At 33.9% G+C, this 25,160-nt stretch overlaps 1 protein-coding gene across 3 annotated transcripts in view; it reads left to right on the top strand.

Moving 5' to 3' along the window:
- SLC30A9 (solute carrier family 30 member 9) overlaps positions 1-23,929 on the top strand; it is a 31,949-nt gene extending 8,020 nt beyond the window's left edge. For all 3 annotated transcript variants that reach the window (XM_062492726.1, XM_062492728.1, XM_062492727.1), the window contains exons 5-18: positions 188-280; positions 504-586; positions 1,649-1,707; positions 2,405-2,472; positions 4,900-5,002; positions 6,810-6,865; positions 8,192-8,327; positions 8,751-8,790; positions 9,198-9,269; positions 9,743-9,850; positions 10,771-10,936; positions 16,270-16,399; positions 19,185-19,298; positions 20,800-23,929. In XM_062492726.1, the coding sequence (XP_062348710.1) occupies positions 188-280; positions 504-586; positions 1,649-1,707; positions 2,405-2,472; positions 4,900-5,002; positions 6,810-6,865; positions 8,192-8,327; positions 8,751-8,790; positions 9,198-9,269; positions 9,743-9,850; positions 10,771-10,936; positions 16,270-16,399; positions 19,185-19,298; positions 20,800-20,844 (1,273 nt within the window). In that variant the 3' untranslated portion in view covers positions 20,845-23,929. The remainder of the gene's footprint in view (positions 1-187; positions 281-503; positions 587-1,648; positions 1,708-2,404; positions 2,473-4,899; positions 5,003-6,809; positions 6,866-8,191; positions 8,328-8,750; positions 8,791-9,197; positions 9,270-9,742; positions 9,851-10,770; positions 10,937-16,269; positions 16,400-19,184; positions 19,299-20,799) is intronic.
- Positions 23,930-25,160: the final 1,231 nt, after the last annotated feature.

The raw sequence follows: 25,160 nt of genomic DNA on the forward strand, positions 1-25,160 counted from the left end.
CAGTTTTCAATAGCCTGCTAGAGATCACTTGCTTCATGTCGTCTGTCGGATCTGTTTGAAGTAGAAAACGTTACTTTTTTTGTACAATCAATTAGTAATATCAAAATTGTGCATCATCACCCACAAAGTCAAATGAGAGCAATATGATCCTTTTGTTATAACTAAACTCTTTGTCCACTTTCCTTAGTGATTTAGACCAGCTCAGAAAAATTAAACGACGAAGTCCCCACGATGACACTGAGACTTTCACGGTGTACCTGAGATCGGATGTAGAGGCAAAGTAAGAACATTTTAAAAGGATGATATGAGAGAGAGAAAAGAGTTTTAAAAGTCAGGTTTGCAATATGAAGGGGCTATAATGTTTTCCATTTTCTATCTGAGCACATTTTATGTCCTGATCATTATAATTACATTGGGTATATAAAATTGGACAGTATGGTTTTATGCCTGAGAGGAAAGTTGCATGAGTAGAAACATTTTTAATTTACTTTTACTTCATGCAGGTCTCTTGAAGTTTGGGGTAGTCCAGAGGCTCTTGCCAGAGAAAGAAAGCGACGTAAAGAGGCGGAGATCAAGTACAGAGAAAGTGAGTATATAATTCTCAAATATCTTGAAATGTAGCAAGAAAGTAGGATTGTTAGAAATCTACAAGATAGTATTACTTTATTGAAAACATGTAAATTTGGAACTACCAATTTCTGACTAGGTTTTATGGCATAATCTTAGGGTACAATGTTGCTATCTTTGCAGATATAGTCTGTTACTATCTTGCAATCTATCATTTTTGTGATACAGCAAGAACATACATTCAGTGGAGATCTATAGTCATGCTCTTGGGGGTGGCTTTCAATTTTTAGATGATAATTTACGTTTTCAATGCTTTTGCATTTTTTTAATGGAGAATTTTGAAAAGAGTTAAAAGTGATCCATATCTTTATACCATGCTCCTACTCATTAATTTTTTTCCTCTGAAAAGAATTCAGCTTGCCTTTGTGTTTCAGAAGGGGAGAATATACCCCCAAATCATATTTTTTTGTGTAATATTATTTTTGTTATCCTTGCTGGTATTATCATTAAGATGTACAGCCAAATCAGTAGTTTGTAATGTATGTGGATCTGACTAGTCAGTTAAAATCATGCAAGAGGCAATACTACTTCAAGATACTTAGTCCAGTTGTGTATCTTAAAGTGAGAGGTAATTTTTATTTTTTTGAAGCAGCTGTGTCACTAGAACACCCTTCTGTCAAAAAATGCTAGAACTGCAGGCATCTGTTAAGGTATCTTTAGGTGTACTGTAAGTGCTGTCAGGAGCCTCAAAATTTTTATTGACCTGAAGAATAATTTTTGGGTGTAAATAAAATGCCTGGATTTGTAAATGTGTACTTTGAGTTTTTCCCTCTGTGTGTTATCATTTGTTGGTAGAAATGGTGACAATGTATAGGATCATAAGAGATTGTATTTGGCATTTTGCATAAGTATATGCACATTTTGCACATGTGTTTCTGATTAACAACATCAAGAGAAGAATTCTTTCACAGATAGATCATCTAGCTCTTATTAGGAGTTGGCTGCTGCATAAAAAACCCACTTCAATTCCTGAAACTACTGGTCAGTAGTAAATATTCATGATGCAAATTTTGTACTGCAGATCTGTTTAGAAACCAAAGGCTGTTGTGGGAATACAAGGAGTTCTTTGGAAATACTAAGGTAAAGACATTTTTAAGTGTTCTGCTAGAAAAGTGTTGTGAAATGTGTTTGGATGCCTTTTGAAGGAAAATTTGGGTAACTGAATATTACTGGAAGATTTTTTTGCAATGTAATATACCAGGTCTATATCTGATTGCTATGCAGTAGTAAATGTTACCATGACAGCTTGAATGGGTTCCTACAGTGACAGTTCCTACAGTAAGAGGGGTTTTTTTCAGTTGCCTTCTTACCAGAATTGCAGCTCTAGTCATGATTTCAAGTATAACCCATTATTGTGTATTGTGAATATATTATTAATTAAAAAAAAAATCTAAGTAAGTTTCTTCAAGGAAAAAGACCCCAGAAGAGGAATGCTTTTGTATATGTACTGCTGGTTTTTCCTCTTTGCTTAAGCAGACGCTCACCCTAGATCCAGGTGCTTGGGTATATAGAATGATTCCTTAGCAGGCTCTGGGCCTTATGACTGCAGTGTCCTCTGCTGGAGACTCCACTGGATGTTTCTTTTTAATAGCCAACCATTTGTAGAAATACATAAAACCCAACTGCAGTTTGGCTGAACATTCAGTAGTAAATTATTTGCCTTTAAGAACTTTTACAATACAGGGCAGTGCAAAGTCTTTTATTTAATAATTTGTATGGTAGGTGTCTTGTGACATTGAGATTGAGTTATTAAATAATCTGTTATTTCTTTATGTAGCCACGCTCCAGTACAGCAGCTATGTTTTTCAAGGGACCAGGGAAGGTGGTAATGGTAGCTATTTGCATGTAAGTAAAAAAGAAAAAAAAAAGTTTATGTAAGCTAATTTATTTATATTATCCTGGAAATAGGTACATTGTGTGTATTTAAGATAAAGATACCTGTGTGTGTAACTAAAGTTAATGGATTTATCTGTGTATTGTTGATAGGAGAGAGTTTATGTGAACACATTGATCAATACATAGGTGTCAGGTATTGCACATATCTCTGATGAGAGAAGAACAATTTTTTTGGAGATGATCAGACTATACAATTTCTTAAAGTAGCAACAAAAATTTTGAAGGACCTGAAAAAGCAGTTATTTTAAGTTGTCCCTTTTTCTTGCTCCTTCTTGAGATGAAGCTTTTTATGCATTTTAAGGAATCTTCTATATAATCAACAGAAAAGAATTTACTTTTCTCTTTGTACTGTTATCTCTTTTCTAAGTGAAAATGGGATGTTTTTGGGGATTTTTACCTTTCACATGTTTTACAAGTTTGAATTAAACAAGTTAATGATCCTGATGTAAAAAGCAAATGATCACAGAGACTATCTGACATGAAATAGGAGGAAGTGTGTTAAGTTTTTTCCATGAAATGAAGGCTAAAACTTCTTTGTTTTGAATACATTTTCTTTTATAAAGGCTGTTTATTTTTAAGACACTGTTGATATAGCTGAGCATAATAGAAAGGGGAAAATACTTTTTTTTGGCCCAGGAAACAAAAACTTTTGGAGCAGGAAGTAACTCTGAGCTTCTGCAAAACCATATTCTTTTATTTGGGGAAGAAAAATACAAGGTCTTTTGGCTGAAAGCCTGCCTCTTTATTGAGTATTTTACTACTAACTGTTCAGAGCCTTCCAAATTTAAAACATGTAAGAATTTTTAGCATGGATATTTCTAGTGGAAATAAAAGGACTGGGGGTGTTGTCATTTTTCCTCCTTCTGTTTCTTACACTCCTACAGAGAAAGCAGGCCTTTCCTCCTGCTTTGTAGATAGAGCATTGCTGTAAACATTGCATTCTTTTCATAAATACCTTTTGATTATTGGGTGTTTTTATATACATGAATGCCTGGCAGCTGGGCCAGGAGGTTTGTAGAGACAGTTATGGTGCTCAGTCTTCTTTTTGTGGGGCTGTTTCAGAAGTTCAAACTACTCTTGGAACTCAAATATCTGATGACTTTTCAGAGATTAAAGTCAAGGCCACCATCAGTGCTCCTTTGTGGTCTTTTTAATGGCTTTTGGCTGTGTGTCAAGAAGGATCAATCTGTCTTAACTTTTCCGGTTCAAATTATTTGTTCGACTTTTAACAAACTTCTGGCTTCCCCTGTTAGGATGAAATGTGGTTCTGTCAAAAGCAGAGTTGTTCTTTGGATTTGTGTATGAGGGTATAGACCAGCTGCACTGGAACACTCTGTGTTAATAGCTTTGGTTTGTGTTCTGTTAAGATTTCCTACTTTCAGGTCCATGCAGATCGAAATAAGGTAGCTAAATTAGTCAGTTCAGTCCAGTACAATGGAGGTGTGACACTTTCTGAAGTGGTGGTTGCTGATGTGAAATACAACTTTGTTTCCAACCAAATGAGAGCATTTTAGCTGCCTTCTCAGAATCTGCTGGGTTTGCTTCTCTAACTTGAATATAATTTCTGTCACATGTTAAAATATACCACTACAAGATGTTGTTAATGGTTTCTTATAACTATTTAGATACTTTAAAAAATGGCAGTAAATGAAATACATGTTAAAAAAGATAGAGGAGGTTGTTATAATTCTCTAGTCTGATTTTCTGTGCAGTATATTTGTAACAATTAACCTACTGATTCTGATAATGTTTGAAGTGGGACTTGGACTTTGGTGTTAATAGTTACCTTTGTGCAACATAAGACAATGTGTACTCCAATAAACCTGTAGCTGTAAAAATGTCTTCACAATTCACACTGAACATCTTAATGGAGAAGTTCCATAGATAATTTTACAGTGTGATGTAGTGACAGCCTTGTCTTCCTGTCTGTTGTCTCACATTTGTATCCATCTGAGAATGGCTGAGACTGAGGATGAAGTAGGGAACCTTGCACTGTAGTATTGGGGAGGATGTGTAGGAAGCAAAAGATTGAAAAGAAGTTGCTAAGACTTGTATTCTCCTGCTGGTAGAAAACTGCTTCTGAATAGTGAGTGTTATGGTAGTTTTCAGGAAATGTAACTTATTTAGGACTGGTTAGAAGTTAATGATTTCTGAAAAATAAATTGTGTATCTTTATCCAGTTTAGCTTAAAGGACTTTCTTTCACAGTAACCGTGCAGAACATCTCTATGAATTGTCTGTCTGTACAGCTCTAATTATTAAACTGGTATTTGAGTTTACCCTTTTCTGGCAGATAGTGTATGATGGTACAGCACTTCTGGTTTTGCTGAAAATATTAAACATCAAATATTCTGTTATTTTTTCTCTTTGTTTTCAGAAATGGGTTGAATTTTTTCTTTAAGCTACTTGCTTGGGTTTACACGGGTTCTGCAAGTATGTTTTCAGAAGCCATACATTCTTTAGCAGACACATGTAACCAGGTGAGTATTTTTTTCCATTCTGCTGAAGTTAGTACTTGTAGTAAAACTGGGAATAAAAACAGATACTTACAGTAGTTGTAGTGTACTTTAATTAAAAAAATAGGATGCTTCTTCATTTCTGTTAGTGTAAAAAATGAGAAGTCAGAACGTAGATTTTGAAGTTTTTTAGAAATAAGTTGGGTGAGGGGAGTTGCAGTAAGAGCTGTACTCATCTACTTCATGGATCAGCAATGGTACTTGAAACTAAAATGATTTTGGTTAATATTTTGGTTAAATGTTAACTTGAAATGCTTCTCCTGTCACGTATTTTAGTATGATGATAGACTTTGTTACTTATTCATCTCTAGGTAGAATAATGATGAGAAATTGAGTATTTTGTTATCTTTCTATTCCTAGATTACCTATCGGCCTCTCACAGCACAGGTCGTAATAGTATAGAAGTGGAGTGGCAGGCTCAGAATTGGACATATAGTATTAATATGCAGGGGTAAAATTAATGTTGTATTTTCCACTGTTTTCTATAGTGTGGTTGAAGCATATGTTACGAGACCTTGAAATGACATTGCAAGGCTTTGGGGAAGGGAAAAACAACCCTTAAATAAAGGGCTGAAGGAAAGGATCCTGCAGCTCAAGGAAGAGGAGTCCTTGGGTAGCTTGTAATTCATAAAATTCAACAATCTGCAATATGCTCCTCCAAATCTGAGCTCTCTGTGGAACCTTAGAGCAGACTGGATATCTTGAAAAGTTTGTTAACATAGTTTTGGCAAACTTTTTGCTTGAGTTGGACCCATTATGCTTCTCTGTCCAGACAGGCTGAGCTGACAACTCACATTTTGTTTGATGGTTTCACACAACCTTTCAGCTGTTCCAGATGTAAAGTGAAGACAGGGGTGCTCCTAATTCAACTGATAACACTTGCATTTATGGGGAGGCCAGCCTTAAAGTGGGAATTTTCACTTGGCCAAGTGTGTCGATGTATAGGTGAACCAAATTTGATAGTAGTATTATAAATATTGAAGAGCTGTTCTGTTTCTTAAATATCAAAGTTGAATATTCCACTGAAATGTGAAGGGTTTGTTTCATTTTTTCAGATAATTGAGTGTGTGGTTTTAGGAAAAACACAGGAGAAACCTTGCTACCTCAAAGCAGCTTCCTGTGGCTTAGACTGAAGTACCTGCATTTTAATACTTGTTACTATGTTTCATTATCCATAGTGTAGCAAAACGCATGCTTTGCAAAATTCAGGTCTAGATTTATAAATTACTGCATCAACAACTTAATACATGCCTAATTAAATGTATCCCAAATAGGCAATTTAGATAGCAAGAGGTTATTTCTTCCTTCAAAATATGCTGAAAAGTTATGATTCAAAATATGCAGTGTTAAGTTACTGCTTTAAATGTTGTCATCACCATACTACACCAGTCTTAGTATAACTTCTCTTCAGAGAGGGATTTATTTAAATAGCTTTGTTCTCTAAGCAACTTCATTCCTTCACACTGAAGCACAGCAACAACAGATGTGATTGCATGTAATGTTCATTTTCAGTTGCAATTCTAAAATTATAATTAACAGTAATTATATATACACACCATATAATTGCATATGTATTATGTATGTAGGTATAACTAACAATTTTTTGGGAGTGGTAGATTTAGATGACAAATTTTGAGGATTATATTCCAGCTTTAAAAAAATATCAGGAGGAAAGCATATATGCAGTTCAACAAATGCCACGTGCTTTTACCTTTCAAGTTCAGTTGGTAAGAATGTTTCTAATTTTTTTTTAACCTCTTGTCTTAAATAGGCATTGCTAGCTTTGGGCATCAGTCAGTCTGCAAGGACACCTGACCCTAGTCATCCGTAAGCTTTTTGAGTAAATAAAGATTTTGTAACTATATATAGGAGTAAAATCAGTTCTTGTTTGTGCATTACCTTGTTCTTTTTAAATTGCTTGTTTGTATAATTTCTGAAATGTATTGTTTTTGTTTTACAACAGATAAAATAAGAAAAGGATTTTCTTACAAGCTCCAGGAGTTGTAGTTTCAGTGGCTTGGTGCATGTGTTGAGGTTTTTTTTTTGGTTTTTTTTTGTTTTTTTTTTTTGTGGAACACTTTTGCTATGTTTTATTTTAATTGATGTTATTTCTCTAAGTTGTTCTGGGCTCTTCTGCCTCTTCCAGCTAATAGATCTACTTTCTAAACACTGTTAAAGTGAAACACAGGATTTATTTAAAAATAAAAATTACTCTTTCTTTTTTCAACAAAGTGCTTTTATACAAGCTAGTTACTTGTACCATAAGGAGTTATGTTTGACATGAACTGCTCTTTGTTTGTGTCTAGTAACAGGGATATTACTTGATGAGTTCTTACAAGTTTGTGAAATATGTAACCTATATCCATAATATATGACACATATATAAGAAATATCCATGATATTTTCTTAGTGTCAACCTGCTTTATTCCTTATATGTTTGGACAAGTCATTCATTCTTTAAGCACTAGTTCAAAAATACATCTAATTTATGGAATAAATTATGCTTTTTTTCATTAACAACATAATTAAAATTTTAAAAATTTAATCCTAAATTTGTGCAAATATTCATCATATCTTTTTTTCTCTCTCTCTTCTACAAAAGAAGTGCACTGTTTGTAGATGGAGTTAAAACCAAAAAAAAAAGAATAAACACCAACTTCTAATATTGCTTTAGTTCCTCCACTTAAAACTGCAAGTGTTCAGTGTCTGTAGTTAGCTGAGAGATGTATACATTTTATTCCATTTAAATTAGCTTTATGAATTATGTAGACTGGTTGCTCACAAAACTAGAGTCCTCATTTAGAGGCAGCATTTCACTGAAATCTGGAAGTGACACAAATGTTTATTTGGTGTTTTTTTCAGTTGTAAAATAAAATCCTCAGTCACAGTACAAGAGCTAGTGCAGCTGTTTAAGAACAAGTTAGAGAAATATTTATGCTTGATGTCTTTGCATGTATCCTTTTTAGGTATCCTTTTTCAAGGAGGTTTTTTTTTCCCCCTTGGATTAGATTGGATTTAGCAGCTTTGTCTTAAATAGATGCCAAATCATACGATGATAATTTAGGACAAGTAAAAATTAATGGCAAATTTTGAGATGTTGGTAGAGATGTAGAATATTATATTCCTAAAATAATTTTATTTCCTTTCTTCCAGGTATGGTTTCACAAATATGCGCTATATTGCCTCCCTGATTAGTGGAGTAGGCATTTTCATGATGGGTGCAGGACTTTCTTGGTATCATGGGATCATAGGTTTACTCCACCCTCATCCTGTAGAATCACTTCTCTGGGTAAGCTAATCTTGTTTGGTATTGTATGTAACACCAGTACCTTAATAAAAAATAGTGGCATAGTCTGAAATTCACTTCCTGAGTCGGTTTGAATCCCAACACAATTAATTCAGACCATTCTAAATGAAAATGTGTTCTAAGGAAAAAAAATCTTTATAGTTGATCTTGCAGCATAATGAGCTGTTCTCTATACCCTGCATCTTTCTTTCATATCCTCCCCTCCAAGAGGTCCTCCTTTCCTGTTTGGAATATGTTGCATGATTCAGTTATTGGTTTCCTTCTGTTTAGGGGTAATTACATGGCACAGTGGTATAATGTGGAATGCTGTGTTTGGATAGCCTGTAGTGAAGAGATCTGTAGAAATATATATATAATATAATGTAATGTTGTGTCATACCCAATTCTTTTTTTTTTTTCATACAGGCATACTGCATTTTAGCAGGGTCATTGGTATCTGAAGGAGGTATGCAATTTCAGGTTTCTATTTAAGTATTTGTACTCTCTTAAGATGACAATGCCAGTAATTACAGTAATAATCAATCCTTGCCTACACAGTGAAGTTTTGAGCTCTGTTGCAATTACTTGTAAACAAACAAAAAGAAACATGTGAAACTTTTATATATATTTCTTTTATATATTTAGTCATGGATTGCCTTTTTAGTATTAAACTATCCATGAGTATAACTCTTCTGATTTGTATGGGAGGCACGCTTGTCGAAAAGAAAGCAACTATATTTTATTCAAAGTACCAATAATCAGAGCTTTCTTGATGATCTGTTGCTATGATGTTATAAGGAAAAGTTCACTTTTCAAAATGGAAACAGGTCCTTTTGCCTATAGCAGTTTTCAGCAACAACTTTGTTGTTTCAGCTACCCTGCTTGTTGCTATTAATGAAATTCGGAGGAGTGCTCGAGCCAAGGGTCTTTCATTTTATCAATATGGTATGTATCATTATAGCAGTGAAGTATGTGGTTATTTAAAACACAGTCTGTTCACTAGTGTTTGCATAATGATAGAAACCATTTTCTGTTTTCCCTTTTCCCTTTATTGATCTGTTTTCTATCCTACTAAGAAATAATATTTTACAAATTAGGTGAGAACTGTGTACTTAAGAGTGCTACTTAAATACTTGGCTGAGTGCATGTATTTTTGAGGATAAATGCCCCGTTTAATTTTTCTAATATTTTTGAGAAGCTTCCATAATATGACTTGTTCTGTGTATGTGTAACTACTTTTGGAAGTGTGAGCATATGCAAAAAATCAGTTTACACTTATATAATTGCATGAATTGTTCATTTAATTTTTTTCTTTTAAATTCTTCTAAATAAATTGCTGTTGTTAGTACAGTTTGTCATATGCATAATATAGTAGAGCTAAGCTTTCAGAGTAACTTTTTTTTTTGTTGTATGAGCAGTTGTGCAGAGTCGTGATCCTAGTACCAACGTGGTGTTACTGGAGGATGCTGCAGCAGTTCTGAGCGTGGCTGTAGCTGCTACCTGTATGGGTCTGACTTCTGTAACAGGTAAAATTCTGCACAGGGGCAGGCAGAATGTGGATTTTTTCCCTGTGCATGATATGAACAAAGAACATTTAGTTTATATTGGTTGACTTAAATATGTCTCTGCTCTTCATTTCTGATACTTGTACTTTCTAATCAGATTTTTGAGCCGTTTTGTCATATACAAACCGAATTACTTTTTTGCTAAAGCTAAGATGATCTGTATGCCAAGTGGTTCAAAGTACATCTTTGCTGCATAGTTAAATTTTCTAAAGAGGAGTGTTTACTTATTCATCCCTTTTTAAGTATTGATTTTCTAAGGGAATAAATACTGGAATTTTGTTTCTTGTGGTTTCTAATGATTTAATTGTTTCATTTTTTATAAAGAGGGAATTTTAAATTTTTATTTCTAGTTTCTGTCATCATCTTAAAAACACGGTACTATTTCTATAGGTTTGAACTTAAGGGTTTGAAACTTATTGAGTACTGTATTCCAGAAATGGTTAACTTGCAAATTTTTGAGTTACTGATAAAAGAACACTGGATTTTATGCTGCTGCCTGTGTTTCAATATAACTTTGTATATAAATTTATGTTTACTAATACAGAAACACATATAGACAAGAGTTTACTCATTTATTAGTCCTGTAGGAGACAGGAGTGTTCAAGGGACAGCAGGGACTTAAGGCTTTGTTTTATGATAAATTGTTTTGTTCCAGCTTCATCATGTTCCTCAGTAGGAAAAAAATGTCACTGAAATAAGAACAAGAAAGTCAAATAAATGACCATCTTAAAAAAAACCTCACCAACCAAAAAAAAAAAACTCACTAAAAAACAAAACCCAGAAAATCCCTCAAAACTATATATTCTTTTCAATGTGAAATTGGAATTTTCTGCTATGTTTTAGAAATACTCTGTGAAACTAATTTGATATAATTTGTTTAGGAAACCCATATTATGACAGTGTGGGGTCTCTAGGTGTTGGAACTTTGTTAGGAACTGTGTCAGCATTTTTAATCTACACTAACACTGAAGCCCTGCTGGGACGATCCATTGAACCTGAACAGCTGCAGCGGCTCACTGAGTTACTGGAAAGTGATCCTGTAGTAAGGTAAGAATCTTTACAGCTCAGTCTCTGCTATAAACAACAAAAAGCAAGAAAATAACATTTAAGGAGAGAAGTCTGGTAAGATTATTTTTAGTGTGGAATATTCTGTATTGGGATTCTAAAATCTTTATTATTGCTAACTTCTGTTTCTGTGCTAAAACTTTCAGTAAAAGAATACTTGTACCTCTTGGGTGTTCAACAGCTAAAATAGCATTGCAGATGCATTCTAACAGTCACATTAATTGCAGGAACTTATAATGACCTAATAAGAAAGCCATCACAAACTTAAAACTATTTTCAAAAATCATGAAATACAAGCACTTAAATGATACTGTTAGTGTTGCTTGAATAGTTTATTAGCACTTAAATATTTAAATTCTGTTACTGTTAATATTCAGTGTATGGAATTCTGGAGCAGTTGGCAGGATGTGCTGCAGTAATGTTATGATGCAATGGATTCTTGATGTTGCATGCTTATAAAACTAACTAATTTCTAATTTCTCCTTAGCAAGTCTGCAATATGTAGTAAACTTACAGCTCATTGTAATTCTAAAAATCTTGCTTAAATGCTTTTCAGTGAAGTGTTTTAGCTTTACCCCGTTAACCTTGATTTAGAAGCAAACTTCTTTTTGTTTTCTTCTAAATCTTTATTTAGGAATATATATCTATGTAAATCAGCTGAAATATTGTAGTGCTTTTTTATTTGTATTGATTTTTGAGCTGTGGAGGGAAAAACCCCAAGCCTGTTAGTTAATACCAAAGTACTTGCAAGTAATTAAGTGGTGACATCGTCACAGCTGCAAGTAAGAGGTCTGGATGACATGCCCTTCATTCCAGAAACTAAACAAGAATCCTATTTGGAATAGAATTCTCTAGAATTTTAGATTTAGAATTTTAGAAAATTCTAAAAATTCTATAAATTTAGAATTTTAGAAAATTCTAATTCTAGGATTTTCACATGTCAATAAGCTAAGTATTTGTGGTGGCCCTGGTTTAGTCAGAATGGTGAAGGATGTGTCAGCTGTGCTGTGTTAGAGTAGGTGAGTTCACATGACTTCTGTAGTTCTTTTTTCCAAAGTGCACAGGTGGCTTTTGCTTGTCTCAGGCTGAAATAATAAAATTTCTCCTAGGCCAAGTACCATTTGGTATTGTATTCCATTTTGTAGGTGGCTCTAACTTCTCAACAGAGCAGACTTAGTTAATGTTCTTCTTGCTGTAGACATTTTATTTTAAACAAGAAGTACCTTAATTTTTTTAAAAAAAGCATGAATATTAAAAGAAAGACTTTTGAGAAACTGCATGTTTTTTCTTATTTTGAGGTTAGAAGCTGAAACATATTTAGTGCCTGTGTATGCACTTTATCTCCAGTTACCTTTCTTAGATCCATTACATTACCAGCTTTGTCTTTGACCGAGTTCTGACAACAAGCCTAATATCTCTAGCTGGGTTAATGTTATTTTGTAATAAGACACCTGGTCTTAATCTCAGTTCTCCACAATGTAGACTTGCATTGCCCTTCCTTGTCACTAGTTTTGGGGGAAAAGCTGAAAACAAACAAAACAAAGGCTGAAATAAGGAAAAAAAGTTATAGCAGCTGAAATAAGGAAGCCTTTTATCTTTAAGTATTTCTTCAAAGGGCTACCTGTATGTTTTCATCAACATAAGCTTTGGACTTCTAGGAGTGTCAGCCTTTCCTTGACACTCACACTCAGACTCTCAAATTTTCTTAAATGGAGATTTGTCATAGTATGTTGTACTCTTTTATATCCTTCTGATACCAAAAGTAAAAGAAAAAGCTCCTGATTACTGGCCTGCTTTTAAAGCTGCAATGAATATTTGCTTTTTTATTTCAACCTTTCAAGGTTTTAAGTTCTCAATGCAATGCTTTTTGCAGTTGCTACCCCCGGAATATTCCTCCCTTGTTCTTTCAGGCATGGTCTGCAATGATTATTTTCAGATGTGTTTTGCCAGATCAGGAGGAGATGTATTAGGGAATCATTTAGTATTCATCAGAAAGTATTTTAGATCCAAATTGACAAAAGGATCCAGGGGCTCTGATATCTACTCCCTCAGCCCTTATTAGCACCATTACTTAAGCTACTATTCCAGCAATAGCTTGCATGAGCATTGCTAATTATGAAGTATTTGATTATCAGACAATACTAACTACTGTCCTACTAAAATAAGCCTCTGTGGTGGTGGTGATGATATTATTTCAACTAAATCTTGATACTTTAATATTTTTAAATAAAAAGATTGTTTGACGAGATCTACATTCCCTAAAGTCTTAATATATAATTATTCTCCCCACCTTTCTAACTATTTTTCCTTCAACTGTCAGGTGAAGTTGTCCACACTTAAATGGATGGACTTGTTTATTGTTCTTAAATTTTGACATAGTGTTGTTAATCTGTTTTTTTTTTAATTTTAATTCTCATTGGTATAGCAAGATGAAAAATTAATTTGCCTTTACAGTTATTTTTAGTTCTTTTAACTCTTGAATATAAGTTATGGAGCCTGTTGAATTAGAAGCATTCTTTTCCATTTAAATATTCAATATCTTTGTTTTCTGTTAGTAGGGAAATGCTTTGTTGTACTTGCAATAATCTTGCTTTTTTAGATCAAGAAGACAATTACTGCATGTCTTTTCCTATTCTATTTCATCAGTAACAATTTTCCATTTCTGTCTAGTAGCAGGCTTGTTTCCATGTTATCCTTTGGCTTTGATATACTTAAAAAAAGTTGGTTTGTATCACATTCTGTGACTTTTTCTTCTGCTTCTCCTTTCAGCTTGTTGGACTTCATAATTTCTCTTTTAGGCTCATGGTTCTTTATTTCCCCGTTTTTAAATTTTTTCTTAGTAATTTCTAGTTATAGCTCGTCTTTAACTCATGATCCTGAATGGGCTTTCAGAGTTGTTCTCAGCTGGAAAATTATTTGATTTTATTTTTGCTATACAAACATCCAATTCTTAACTCTCATTGACACCTTTGGTGCATGAATCATTCTTGTGTTCAGCTTAACTGAACTGTGGGAGATTAGCCTTTCATAACTGTGAAATGAAATTTGTGATGTGGTACTAACACTGTCCTGATTCTGTTCTTAAGGAATTTAAGGCATAAGCTATTCTTTAATTTTACTTCATTGTAACAGCTGCAGTGTAGTTGTGCTTCTGTTGTGCTGGAAAATCTGTCATTCTGATTTGAACGAAAACCAAAAATGTTACAACCAATTGCTCAGAACCAGTAACTTGACATTCTCTGACAAATTTTTCATTAATTTGAAACTTGCTCTTTTGCCTAGTTGGAATTGATGGTGCCCTACTAACCATCCAGATGCTTCCATAGGCAAGCTTTGTAGCTTAAGTTTTAGCATACACATTTGTATTTTTGAATGATTAGTGATTTTTCTCCTCCTGACTCACTGTCTTATCTTTCCTGGTCAGATTATATGCACTGAGGTAGACTGTTTTCCTTCACATTTATAGAGTATGCATAATTTCATTGAATTTTATCAGACTACTGCTTAATGAGAATCTCAAATATCACTTGTTATCTTCTTGCTTAGTTTTGATAGGCACTTGATATGTCTTCAATATTTTTGAGTCACATGGCTCCAAATTCTCTTTATTAACCACATCTGTTATCTTAAATATTCTCTTTGGGATGAGGTAGTTTGATGCCATCTAGCTTACTCCAATTAATACTGTTTTGATTTGATAACTTCCCACAGAGTAGTTGTATGAATTGGAATGGAGCTGGAAAGTCTTTATTGCTACCAGTAAGCTGATAGTTTTTTAATCTGCTTAAATATTTACTAAGATGTATTTTTTGGTGTCTCTATATTTAGTTTGTGTTCTGTTTCTTTTTTAATATGCTTACCTCTCCTCCACCCCGAGTATTACAAGGAGTCTATAAAAATTTCCTCTGATTGTTCATCCTAAAGGTTCTGTCTCCTGTTCTTTTTTAGCTGTTCATTCTAACAGGCTCCTTCTACATGCCTAGAATTGCATACCTTCTGCTTTCTTCCTACACTGCCTGTGAAGTTATTTATGATTTATAAACATTCAGATGCAAAGAAGCATTTCTAGTTGGGAAGAGTAAATTTGCTTGAGACAAATTTTTTGCTAAATTTACAGATTCTGTGAAATTGCACAATATAGCAAAATAAATGGAAGTAAAGTTTGGAGCTTTCCATCAAGTCAGCTGGATTGCTGAATATAAATTTTGTGTTAGAGTTTATCAAATAGTCAAGAATGCATTTTTCTGTTAATAAAACTATGAGTCTTTGAAATCTTGTATACTTTTTTGACTTCGAAAATGTCAGAAGCAAAATTTTAAAAATGTGAACCTTTTGTGATTTGTGTCCCATGTTTTAGTCTCAACTTATTTTTTCTGACTTGGGTGAAAAAAATGCGGAAACTTACTCTGCAGTGGCAGTTTTAAACTTTGTTGGCTTTGAAGATAAACTGAGTTTTTGTTAATATAATTGGGGAAAAAATGAAGTATTTTATTTTGTGTTTATTTCACTTTTGACATTCATCACAATATGTCTTGGTCCTGAATTTTCTTATTCCAGAAAAATTATGAGCTTGTTGTTTACTACCTGTATTCACATATTACAATTTATACAATAAGCTGGAACAAACTCTGCTACAGAAACCCAGAATTTTTCAGAGGACCAGTATATAAACATTAGAGCTGTCATGTTAAAGTATTTATTAGGAACCTTTAAATAAATATGCATTTTCAGCATTTACAAACAGGTGTATCTTGATAAGCTGTGATTAATAGTTCTGAAGGATCAAAAATGCTTTCCAAACACAATATCCATAACTTTTTCTTGTATCAAATGTGTTTTTGAAAATTTTCCAAAAGATCATGCCTTTACCAACTTTAGGAAAGGATACTTCTATAATTGCAACATGTCCTTGTGTCATGTATATGCACAAAAACTTCTCTGCAGAGGAGAAGTTGGACTTAATTTTTTTAACACAGAATAGGGAATTTCTCACATTTTTAATTGTGGGGAATTTTTTTTAATACACTGTTAGTCTAGTTCTAAATCTGTGATACTTCTAGTTGTCTGGTTTTTATTGCAGTGATTTATAGATGTGTTGGTGTTGCAGAAACCTGTGGAAGTGATATAACAGTTAAGCATAAATCAGTATTTAATGGAAGTGTGGGTGGGCAAAATGAGGATGTTTTGTCAAAGACTGACCTTTTAAAATTATAGGATCATTTTGTGGTAACAGTATTGTTAACATGAGAAGTCAAACTAGCTAGTGGTTTGTTCTATGTTGTTTTACATTTTCTTCAAAAATGTATGTGTTTCAGAGCAATTCATGATGTTAAAGCCACAGACATGGGAATGAGCAAAGTGAGATTCAAGGCAGAAGTAGACTTTGATGGACGTGTTGTTACTCGTTCTTACCTGGAAAAACAAGACATTGAACAGCTGCTGCAGGTATGTGTTAAAAATTGCTTTTGTAAGCCCCAATATTTGATACTTACTTTCCAATTTCAAGTACTGCTAAACCCAAGACTTGCAGATAGATGAGATACATTTCACTTCTTCATTTGATGGATTGCAGTCTAACTTTGTGTTAGGGTTTTAAATATACTTAGAGATAACTGTATTATGTGCTGCTGAAAAAGGCCTGCTTTGGCCTGAGAAGGAGGAAGGCAGGTATTTATTTTTTAACTCAATTGCCCTTGAGATTGGCTCAGGTGATCAGAGCCAGGTGCTAATAATGCCAAGGTTGTGGGTTTGCTCCCTGCAGGGGCCTTTCCTGTAAATGCTGGAGTCGGTAACCCTTGTGTGTCCCTTCCAACTCAGAATGTTCTATGATTGTTTTGTTAGAAAATACAGATTTGTAAAAAAAAAAATAAAAAATGTGAGAACATAATTCTTCCAATACATTTATTGAATTACAAGATCAGCAGTTTAAACTAGAAGCTGTCACCTGCAAATAGGGATCTGTTTTGGCAGAACTATTTGCTCTGGGTGTTGGTGATGCAGTGTTGGGTTTACAGGTCCAGCCTTTCAGACTTGGTGTGAATATGGATTGCCTGCATCACATGATTTAGCATTCTGATGATGTTTAAAAAATAGCCTTTAGTAAATGTCAGTCTCTGATTTCTGTATAGTTCAGAGTGGCTTTCCTTAAGGCCTCTTTTCAATATAGAAATGCAGAACTGTTCTCTGCTGTATTCTGTATGACAGAACTATGAAGTAGGAAGAAAATAATTATTTATCTAAATTAAGAGTTTTAAGTGAGCAAAATGTTTTGACAAGACAGAGTATTTTGCTTAGGTATATTTGTTTGTGTACAAAATTTATTTATTTTCTACCCTTTCAAAATGAAATACAGATGCCTGCATTTTGTCTCTCCATTAAACATGACTTAGAAGTTATGTTTACTTTTAAATTTTACATTGCAATTTTAAAAATTATTACTCAGTATCCCATTTTATTAGTCAGCTATTCCAGTTTTCCCAGTTTTCTAAAAACATGCGAATGTCAAAATAGGAATTATGTATGTGTAGTGCAATATCTGATCTGTTCATTGGCTGGTTTTCAATTTCATGCATTTTTGAGGGGAAGAGTGCTATCAGCTTTGTACCACTGAGACACACTGCAAGCTTGCCTGATTTTATATTGCCAGTTGCTTTGCTGTTGCAGTTTTTAGCACACTAGTCTTCTTTTGAAAGCTTTGTTTGCTTGTATTCTTTACCTGCTATTCCCTTTGGCAATTACATAGAACCTTCACTAGTTCTTCCAATACTTCAAGTATTTTTGGGAAAGATCTTCCTGATTGATTCTAGGTTGGCAACTGCTTCTTACACAAGTCGTTGTTTCATGTAGTAACCTCATATCAGCTATAAAACTATCATTGAAGGATAGCTCCTTTCAGTAGGTTTCAGCCATCTGAAGTCAAAGGCAGACAGTGTGCTTGCCTTTTGACCTATACTTCTTCAAATAAGCAGCTCATTCAACCAGCACTGCTGTCAATGTTATTCTTTCTACAGTTGTGTAATATTTGTTGAAATGCTGTCATTTGGATTACCTCAGTTTTTTTTCTTATTAGACTTGCTTTGATTGTAGTCATAGGTTATTGTGGCTGAGATATGTTTTAAGCTTGCTCAATTACATTATTCCTCTTCAATTTTGGAGTAGTGAGAATGGGAAAGAAGTTGCTGTCATGTACTTGTATGCACAAGAAGAATTAGCTGTTTCATAGTTTGTCTGTTTGCAATAACCTATTTATCCTAAACATACTGCAGCTGAGAGAAACTACAGGACAAAGGGCTTCCAGACAGCTTGGTGTGAGACCTCTAAGGAAAGCTTGTGGCTTTAAACTGAAAGGTGATAGACATAAAGTAGATATAAGAAAAAATTCTTTACTGTGGTGGCCAGGGTGGTGAGACAGTGGAACAAGTTGCCTAGAGAAGTTGTGGATGGCCCATCCCTTGAGGTGTTTAAGGCCAGATTGGATGGGAACCTGAGTAACCTGATGTAGCAGAAAGTGTCCCTGCCCATGGCAGTGGGGGGGAACACCTAGATGATCTTTAAGGCCCTTTCTGACCCAAACCATTGTATGATTCTATGGCAATACTGTAGTACCTGCTTTGGTGTTGCTGATGTCTGTGGATATTTGGAGGGTGGAGTTTAACATCTCATCTTCCTTAATCTCATTCCTTCAGTTTCATATGCTGTTGGTCTCTTAGTCTGAGTTTCTGTCAACGGTCTTCAAGTTTCTGATACTGTGGAGGAATCATATTTACAGCAGCATTTGTTGTAATCCTTGTGGACTTTCAGATGAGTTGGTTATGTGGTGCCCAGAGTATGCAGTGCAATGGAAGAGCAAGCATGTAGAAAACAGAGAAAGAGTACACGGGGTACCTTGCTCTGCCTTGCTGTGAGGAATGCCTCAGAAATTTCTAGAAAATGAATGAAATTCTCTAAACTTATTTGGAAAGTTAAGGAGGAAATCAGTTTAAGATAGAAGAAGGTTTTGTGTCAAATGCAGGTGTAATGACAGAGCCAGCTGTTTTCATCAAATAGATGGCAACTCTTCTGTGTCTTTGAGAGACAAGAACAGATGATATTTTGAGAGTAAATGGCAAAAGCTGAAGTGTTTTATTTAGGTTTTTTTCCCTACCTCTTGAAATATGTCAAGACCCTCTGGAGTGTTATTCCTTTATTTTCTTTTCCTCATCTCAGTCTCTTAAATTTAATTTCTTCCTAGGAAATTCAGCAAGTGAAAACCCTTGAAGAATTAGAAGCCTTTATGCTTAAGCATGGTGAGAATATCGTTGACATGCTGGGAGCTGAAGTTGACAGACTTGAGAAGGACCTGAAGGTAAATTTAACTGTTTATTAGTGAGTGCTTATTCTATGATACATTTTAAACAATACATCTGCATCTAATTTCTGGGATTTCATTTGTAAATATGAGAGAGGGAAAGGGGTTGATATTACAAATGCAGATTTTCTTGCTATAGTATTATTATCTAAGGAGTTGGTGGTGGTCAGAAGTTACTTTGCCACTGATCCATTTGCTACACCTTTTGTTCCATTTTATACCAACACAGAACAAATTTTCATTCAGTAGACCTGAAAATGTCTTTTTTCTCTATTCTCAGAATGTCAGACTATTTATAGGCTGTTGACTTCTGTTTTGGCTGTAAAAAAGTAAAATTTTTTTTTTTAAACTGGTTCTTGGAATTGTATCAAATATTTCTGGGTGATGGGACTGCTACTCAACATCTTTCACTCTTGTTGAAGCTGTACAGTGTTTATTTTACTTTACAAAAGCCTCTCACCTGTCTTATAATTTTTTTTTCATTCTGCAATTTAAATGTCCTCTGGCTGATGCAAGAAAGGGTTGTTCCCGTTTTTAATTTCGCAAGTATATTGGCACTGTTAGTCTTACCTTCCTGGCATGAATTCGTAACTCCAAGTATACTGACCCCCAGATAAATGCAGTCCTGCCTTGACTGTCTCTTCTGGCCATGAGACAGAGCATGTCTGTCTTTGCTTGTTATATTTCATAAATATTCTTGTTTAAGTCTCCATGCCTAGGGTTGTCCTGTTTAAGAATCAAAAATGTTATTTTTGATTTAAATTGCACTATCAGAATCATGTCTTCATGCATGGTTTTTGAGGAGCAGGATCATGCCTAAATTTTTTCTAAATACAGATACTGCATTTTGATATAGACATATATACAGCAATGATGATGGTATTGAATATGCTTTACTAAATATACTAGTCAGGTTCACATGCTGCATGTCTTTGAAGTGATAACTTTCCCATGGATTGTATAATTCATGTAATGGTGGTAATGTATTTCTGTAATATCAGAAAAAAGCTATTTCTTCATAGAAACAGTGTTCTGAATCTTTTTAACTAGCTTCAGTAGCATAGAACAAATTATTTTGGCAATCTTGCCCATTATTCAGGAAAGTATCTGTTAAAACTTTAAGAAAGTGAATTACATAGATAGATATATATATATATATATATGTGTGTGTGTGTGTGTGTGTATCTGAACAGTTTTATGTAAAACTCTACTGCCTTGTTAAAATTGAGAGCTCCTTCATACTTTATAAAGCATATGAACTAATTTATCCATGATGTTGAAAAGTATTTTAAAAATAAAAAGATTACTTAGCCTTTCAAAACTGCCTTATAATATGGACAGTGTTTATAGAAACTCTATTTTAAAATAGTCCCTATGTTATCCAAAAAGGGGATTTGTTATCCAGTTGCCAATATCATACCAGAAACATATTACTTGTAACCATGTACAAAAATGTGTTTGAATATTTTCAATACGTTGTTTTAAAATTTTGTTTCAGCAACGAAATCCTGATGTTCGTCATGTGGATTTGGAGATACTGTAGACTTGAACAGGAGAAATCTTCAGGTTACTACCCTTGTGGAAAGAAGTCACATAAAGGGCTGAAAAGCTTCTGAGATGGCAGTGACTCAGCACCATACCTCGCTTCCTTTGCTGTAGGCTTCCTGGACTGTTAGCACTTCTTCTCTTTCTGGAAGAGCGCTAGACTTGCAGACAAAAATTTCCATGGCAAAATCAGTTTCAAAAAGCTACTCGAGTTAAATTCCACAGGAGAGTCTGTCCAAGTATATTTACTTTGATTTAAAACTTAAGGTTTAGTTAGGCAAATACAGCTGCCTGAAACTCTACAACACACATAGTTTTTCCATTTGTGTCCCTTTGCTGTCTGTTTGCACTTCTTTAGTTTCTTTCAAGATATCATTAAAGGTTCTTGGGAGATATTAAGATTAGATAGGAAGAGTTTGTTCCAGTGGAACCTGCCAACCTTAAATTGTAATATTTCAACTGTGTGATTGTTTCACAGTTTTTCTTTTCTATGAGATATATTGTTTCAAATGGGCTCTGGCCTTATCTCAAGTACCATGACCTGGAAACCTGCTTTTTGCCACCATTACAATTACAACTGCACTTCAGGAAAACAAGGCTTTTCACCTTAGAGGAGCCAGCTGTATGGGTTTAGCCAGAGTACATTAAATTACTGTGAAAAATTACTGCGTACAACCTTCGGTGCACTTCCTCTCTTTTAATTTTGTTTGCTTTTTTTCCCTACTTTGACACTTGCTTTCATATTTTTAAGTATCTTCAGATGTAATCTGGGAGATATTTATGGTAGTGCTTATTAAAAGTTACGTGGCATTTTTGGCTTTTTATATTTTAATAGACTCTATTGCCAGATATGGTCTTTACTAGAAGATGTGGGAGATGTAGCTGGAATATATAATAGTAAAAACGATCTATTTATAATTAAACAAATGAATACATTGTATTTTTAATTTATTTGCCTTTAGATATTACCTGAATTCAAAACCGCTTACTCTGAATTTTTTTATAACTTGACCTTGCTTGTTTGGGAATGTAGAGTAATTCTATCAGTGGTCCTTAGCAAACCAGAGATTAAGTTAGATTAGTTTATAACTTTGAAATGTGAAATTCTGCAACTGTGTACAATTGTCTCAAGGCTTTCTGCACTAGGTACTCAAGTTATACCAGATCCTGAGACCCAGCCTTTATTAATAAGGCCGTGAGTACTGAACATGCAAGTTGAAATATAAGTGAAATAAATATATTTAAATAGCACTGAGAAAAATTCTTTATGCACTTTAATATAAAATAAGGTTTGCTTGTGGGTGACAGGTGGTAGTAAGACCATCCTAGTAACTCAGTTGCTGAATAATGGCTTAATTGCTGAAAGAAGAAATGTTGATATGAAACATAAGTCTTCAAAAATCAATTTAAGATTATATTAAAAGCATTGCAGCAAATAATTGTGGAGACCAATATATCCAGATTTTACTAAAAGCATTTTAGAATATTTTTTTTTCTTATTAGGTGTCACTAGTGAGCAATGAGGATTTAAAATAACATGCCTTTTTGACAACTGCAAAGGAAAGCACTTTGCGTGCTGGTCATTTTAAGTAGAAAAACATTCCAGAGTTAAGTTTCAGGTGGAGCTTCACATACAGTAATTGTAGGTGAAAGGATCTCCTTGCTGCCCTTTTCTGTAATCCCTATTCACTGGTGGCTTATTTATAGCATATTTCCTTATTATATAGCTTATTCAAAAAAAGGCTTACTTTATCTGGTTTTCTCCTATTGTAAAAATAGTATATTTAAGCCTGATTATTTAAAATGCAGTTTAAAGGTAATTTGGAAGTCTCCCTATATCCAATAAGGCATATTTTAGCAATAATTTAAATAATTTACTTTTCTCCTTGCCCTTCTATGTAAAATTCATCTCATCTCAGTATGCACTCTCCTGGTATTAGCCTTATTCATGAAGAGTACTGGAATCTGGTAATGCATAACATGTTTTCTTCTCCCTAGAATATTTATATGGATTTTGAATTTGAATAAACACATTAATAAACCAGTTATTTCACAAATCAAAAACCCGAGGAGTAGTAAAGCTGGGGAAATGTCCTTCCTGCAGAGGTTAGTGAGGACAGCCAGTTTGATCCAAGTGGTTTGCATGCTGGAGTTATTGATGAATGAATAGTGTCAGTATGCACATTGCAGGGCAAAACTTTCCCTGCAAGATTAGTAAATGTTACCTCAATAGCAGTGTTCCTATATCGTTTTCAAGAGGCGGTATGAGCTTATATTCTTACAGGACATCTGCTCCAAAAGCCTATAAAAATGTTTTTTTGTTCATTGGAGATGTAATTCATCTGAATCCTGATCTTAGTTTTTTTTTTTTTTTTTTTTTTTTGAGTCAGAAAAATACCCATCCACACCTTTTGTTTATAATCCAAGACAGAATTGAGTTTCTTGTCTCCCAGTTACTTTACTGATTATAGCATCACAGTATGTTAAATTCAAGATGCCAGGACTTTTAATGTTTTTGGGTACATTACTGTTGACCAGTCTGAAGACCCAGTCCCATTTTTTTAAAGTTACCTGGATGGTGATGTACTACAGAAAGGAAGGCAGACTGGTTTTGGCAGTACCTTGTAAGTTTACATGTCATGCAGTTGGATGGAAGTACTGATTCTTTGAGCCTGCCAGGTTGGAAAGGAATAGTCATTCTGAGCTGTTACATTTCAATTTGTATGTTATAATTTGCAAATTGATTTCAACAGATATGACATTTTTACTGCTTTTTTTTTTTCTTTAACTGCCTTTATAGTAAAAACCTTGAGGTAATTTGGGTCCATTACTTAGTTTACTTTTGTTTCATTGTTTTTGGGGAAAATAATAAAACAATACATTTACGTGATAGTCCTCAGCTTAAAGAACTGTACGTGTGTGGAGGAGTGAATTTTTCTTTATCACAAATACAATTACAAATGGATTTTTTAAACTGATTTTAAGGAAAAGAAGTGAGGATTTGCCTAACAATAAAGTTATATTCTAGGATTTTTTCAATTAAGGTGTGGTGTTTTAAAATAAATTTATTTCTATCGACTGGCCTTGCAGGTCCTATAATTTTCAAATTGTGTTCAAAGTATGGCTGCCCTCTCTGCTTTGTGGAAGATTTCTTACATGCTCTGCAGTGACTTATAATTCTGTAAAACTTGCAATGTTTGAAAAACTGGTCTTAGTGTTTCAATATACTGAATGATCTTAATGTATTTTAAGTCCAAGTTTCTGTAGAATATTTTCTTTTCTGTAAAAGATAAAATTTTGAAGTGATTATCTTTCCCCCAGCAATGAACTTCAAGCCTAAATTGTCTGGAATTCAGCATTTTATGTTGTGTCCCTTTCCCCCTGAACTTTTAAAGTATTTAGTAAGTATACAGTGGTATATCTATATCCCAGTGGATTTTATATATATATATATATATATATATATATATATATATATATATATATATATCTCAGTGGCTTACTGTATTACAGGGACTGTTTGGTTGTTTGGGTTCTGGTCCAGAAGTAGTGGGGGGAACATATTTTTTAAGGACAAGTTTGCATCCTTTATTCCTTGTGACTCATCCTTGAACTGAAGGCTTTTTAGACTATTTTTTTCCTTCCTTGAATTCCCACACAGATTTTATTTCTTTTTTCAAGTGACACTTAGTTTTAGAGGAAGAAACCATTATGAACATCTTAGGTTTTTAAAAGCAGGGCTAAATTCTACTCTTGGTCTGTGAATTTTGTACCGTACTTGTTCATTAATAGTTGAGAATAGTGATTACTACAAACCATGTTAGCCAAAACTAAGTTTTCTGATTCTGTCAGGTGCAGCTTTTTCAGCTCTATGTGGAGACTCAGTTTTTGAGAGATTTCTACTGCCCCCTCTTTGATAAAGGAGAGTAGAAGCATATTTTTAGGTATGTTTTGTCTAGGTTATACATTGATTACAGTCCTGTGTCCTCTTTATTTGTAATAATTTTAGCTGTTTTTTCTTTTTCCTGTAACAAAGAAGAAAAATATGTTATAGAAGTACCTCTAATAGTGATGAGTATATTAAATATAGTCTTCATGCAAACAGTTTTTATTCAAAGTGTGGCAATGTGGCAATTTTTGAAATTTGTCAATGGAGTAATCTTTTTTCTAAATTTGACATAGATGTTTTACTTGTAGAGGAAACCAGAGCACCATATTGTTTAAGATTTAAAAACAAAGTGTTTCCTTTTATGGTCATATGTTCTTGAGACATTTTGGCATGGTAGAACAATTGAATATTGATTCCTGTACAAA

This window comes from Cinclus cinclus, chromosome 5, assembly GCF_963662255.1.
Source record: "Cinclus cinclus chromosome 5, bCinCin1.1, whole genome shotgun sequence".
NCBI classification, from domain to species: domain Eukaryota; kingdom Metazoa; phylum Chordata; class Aves; order Passeriformes; family Cinclidae; genus Cinclus; species Cinclus cinclus.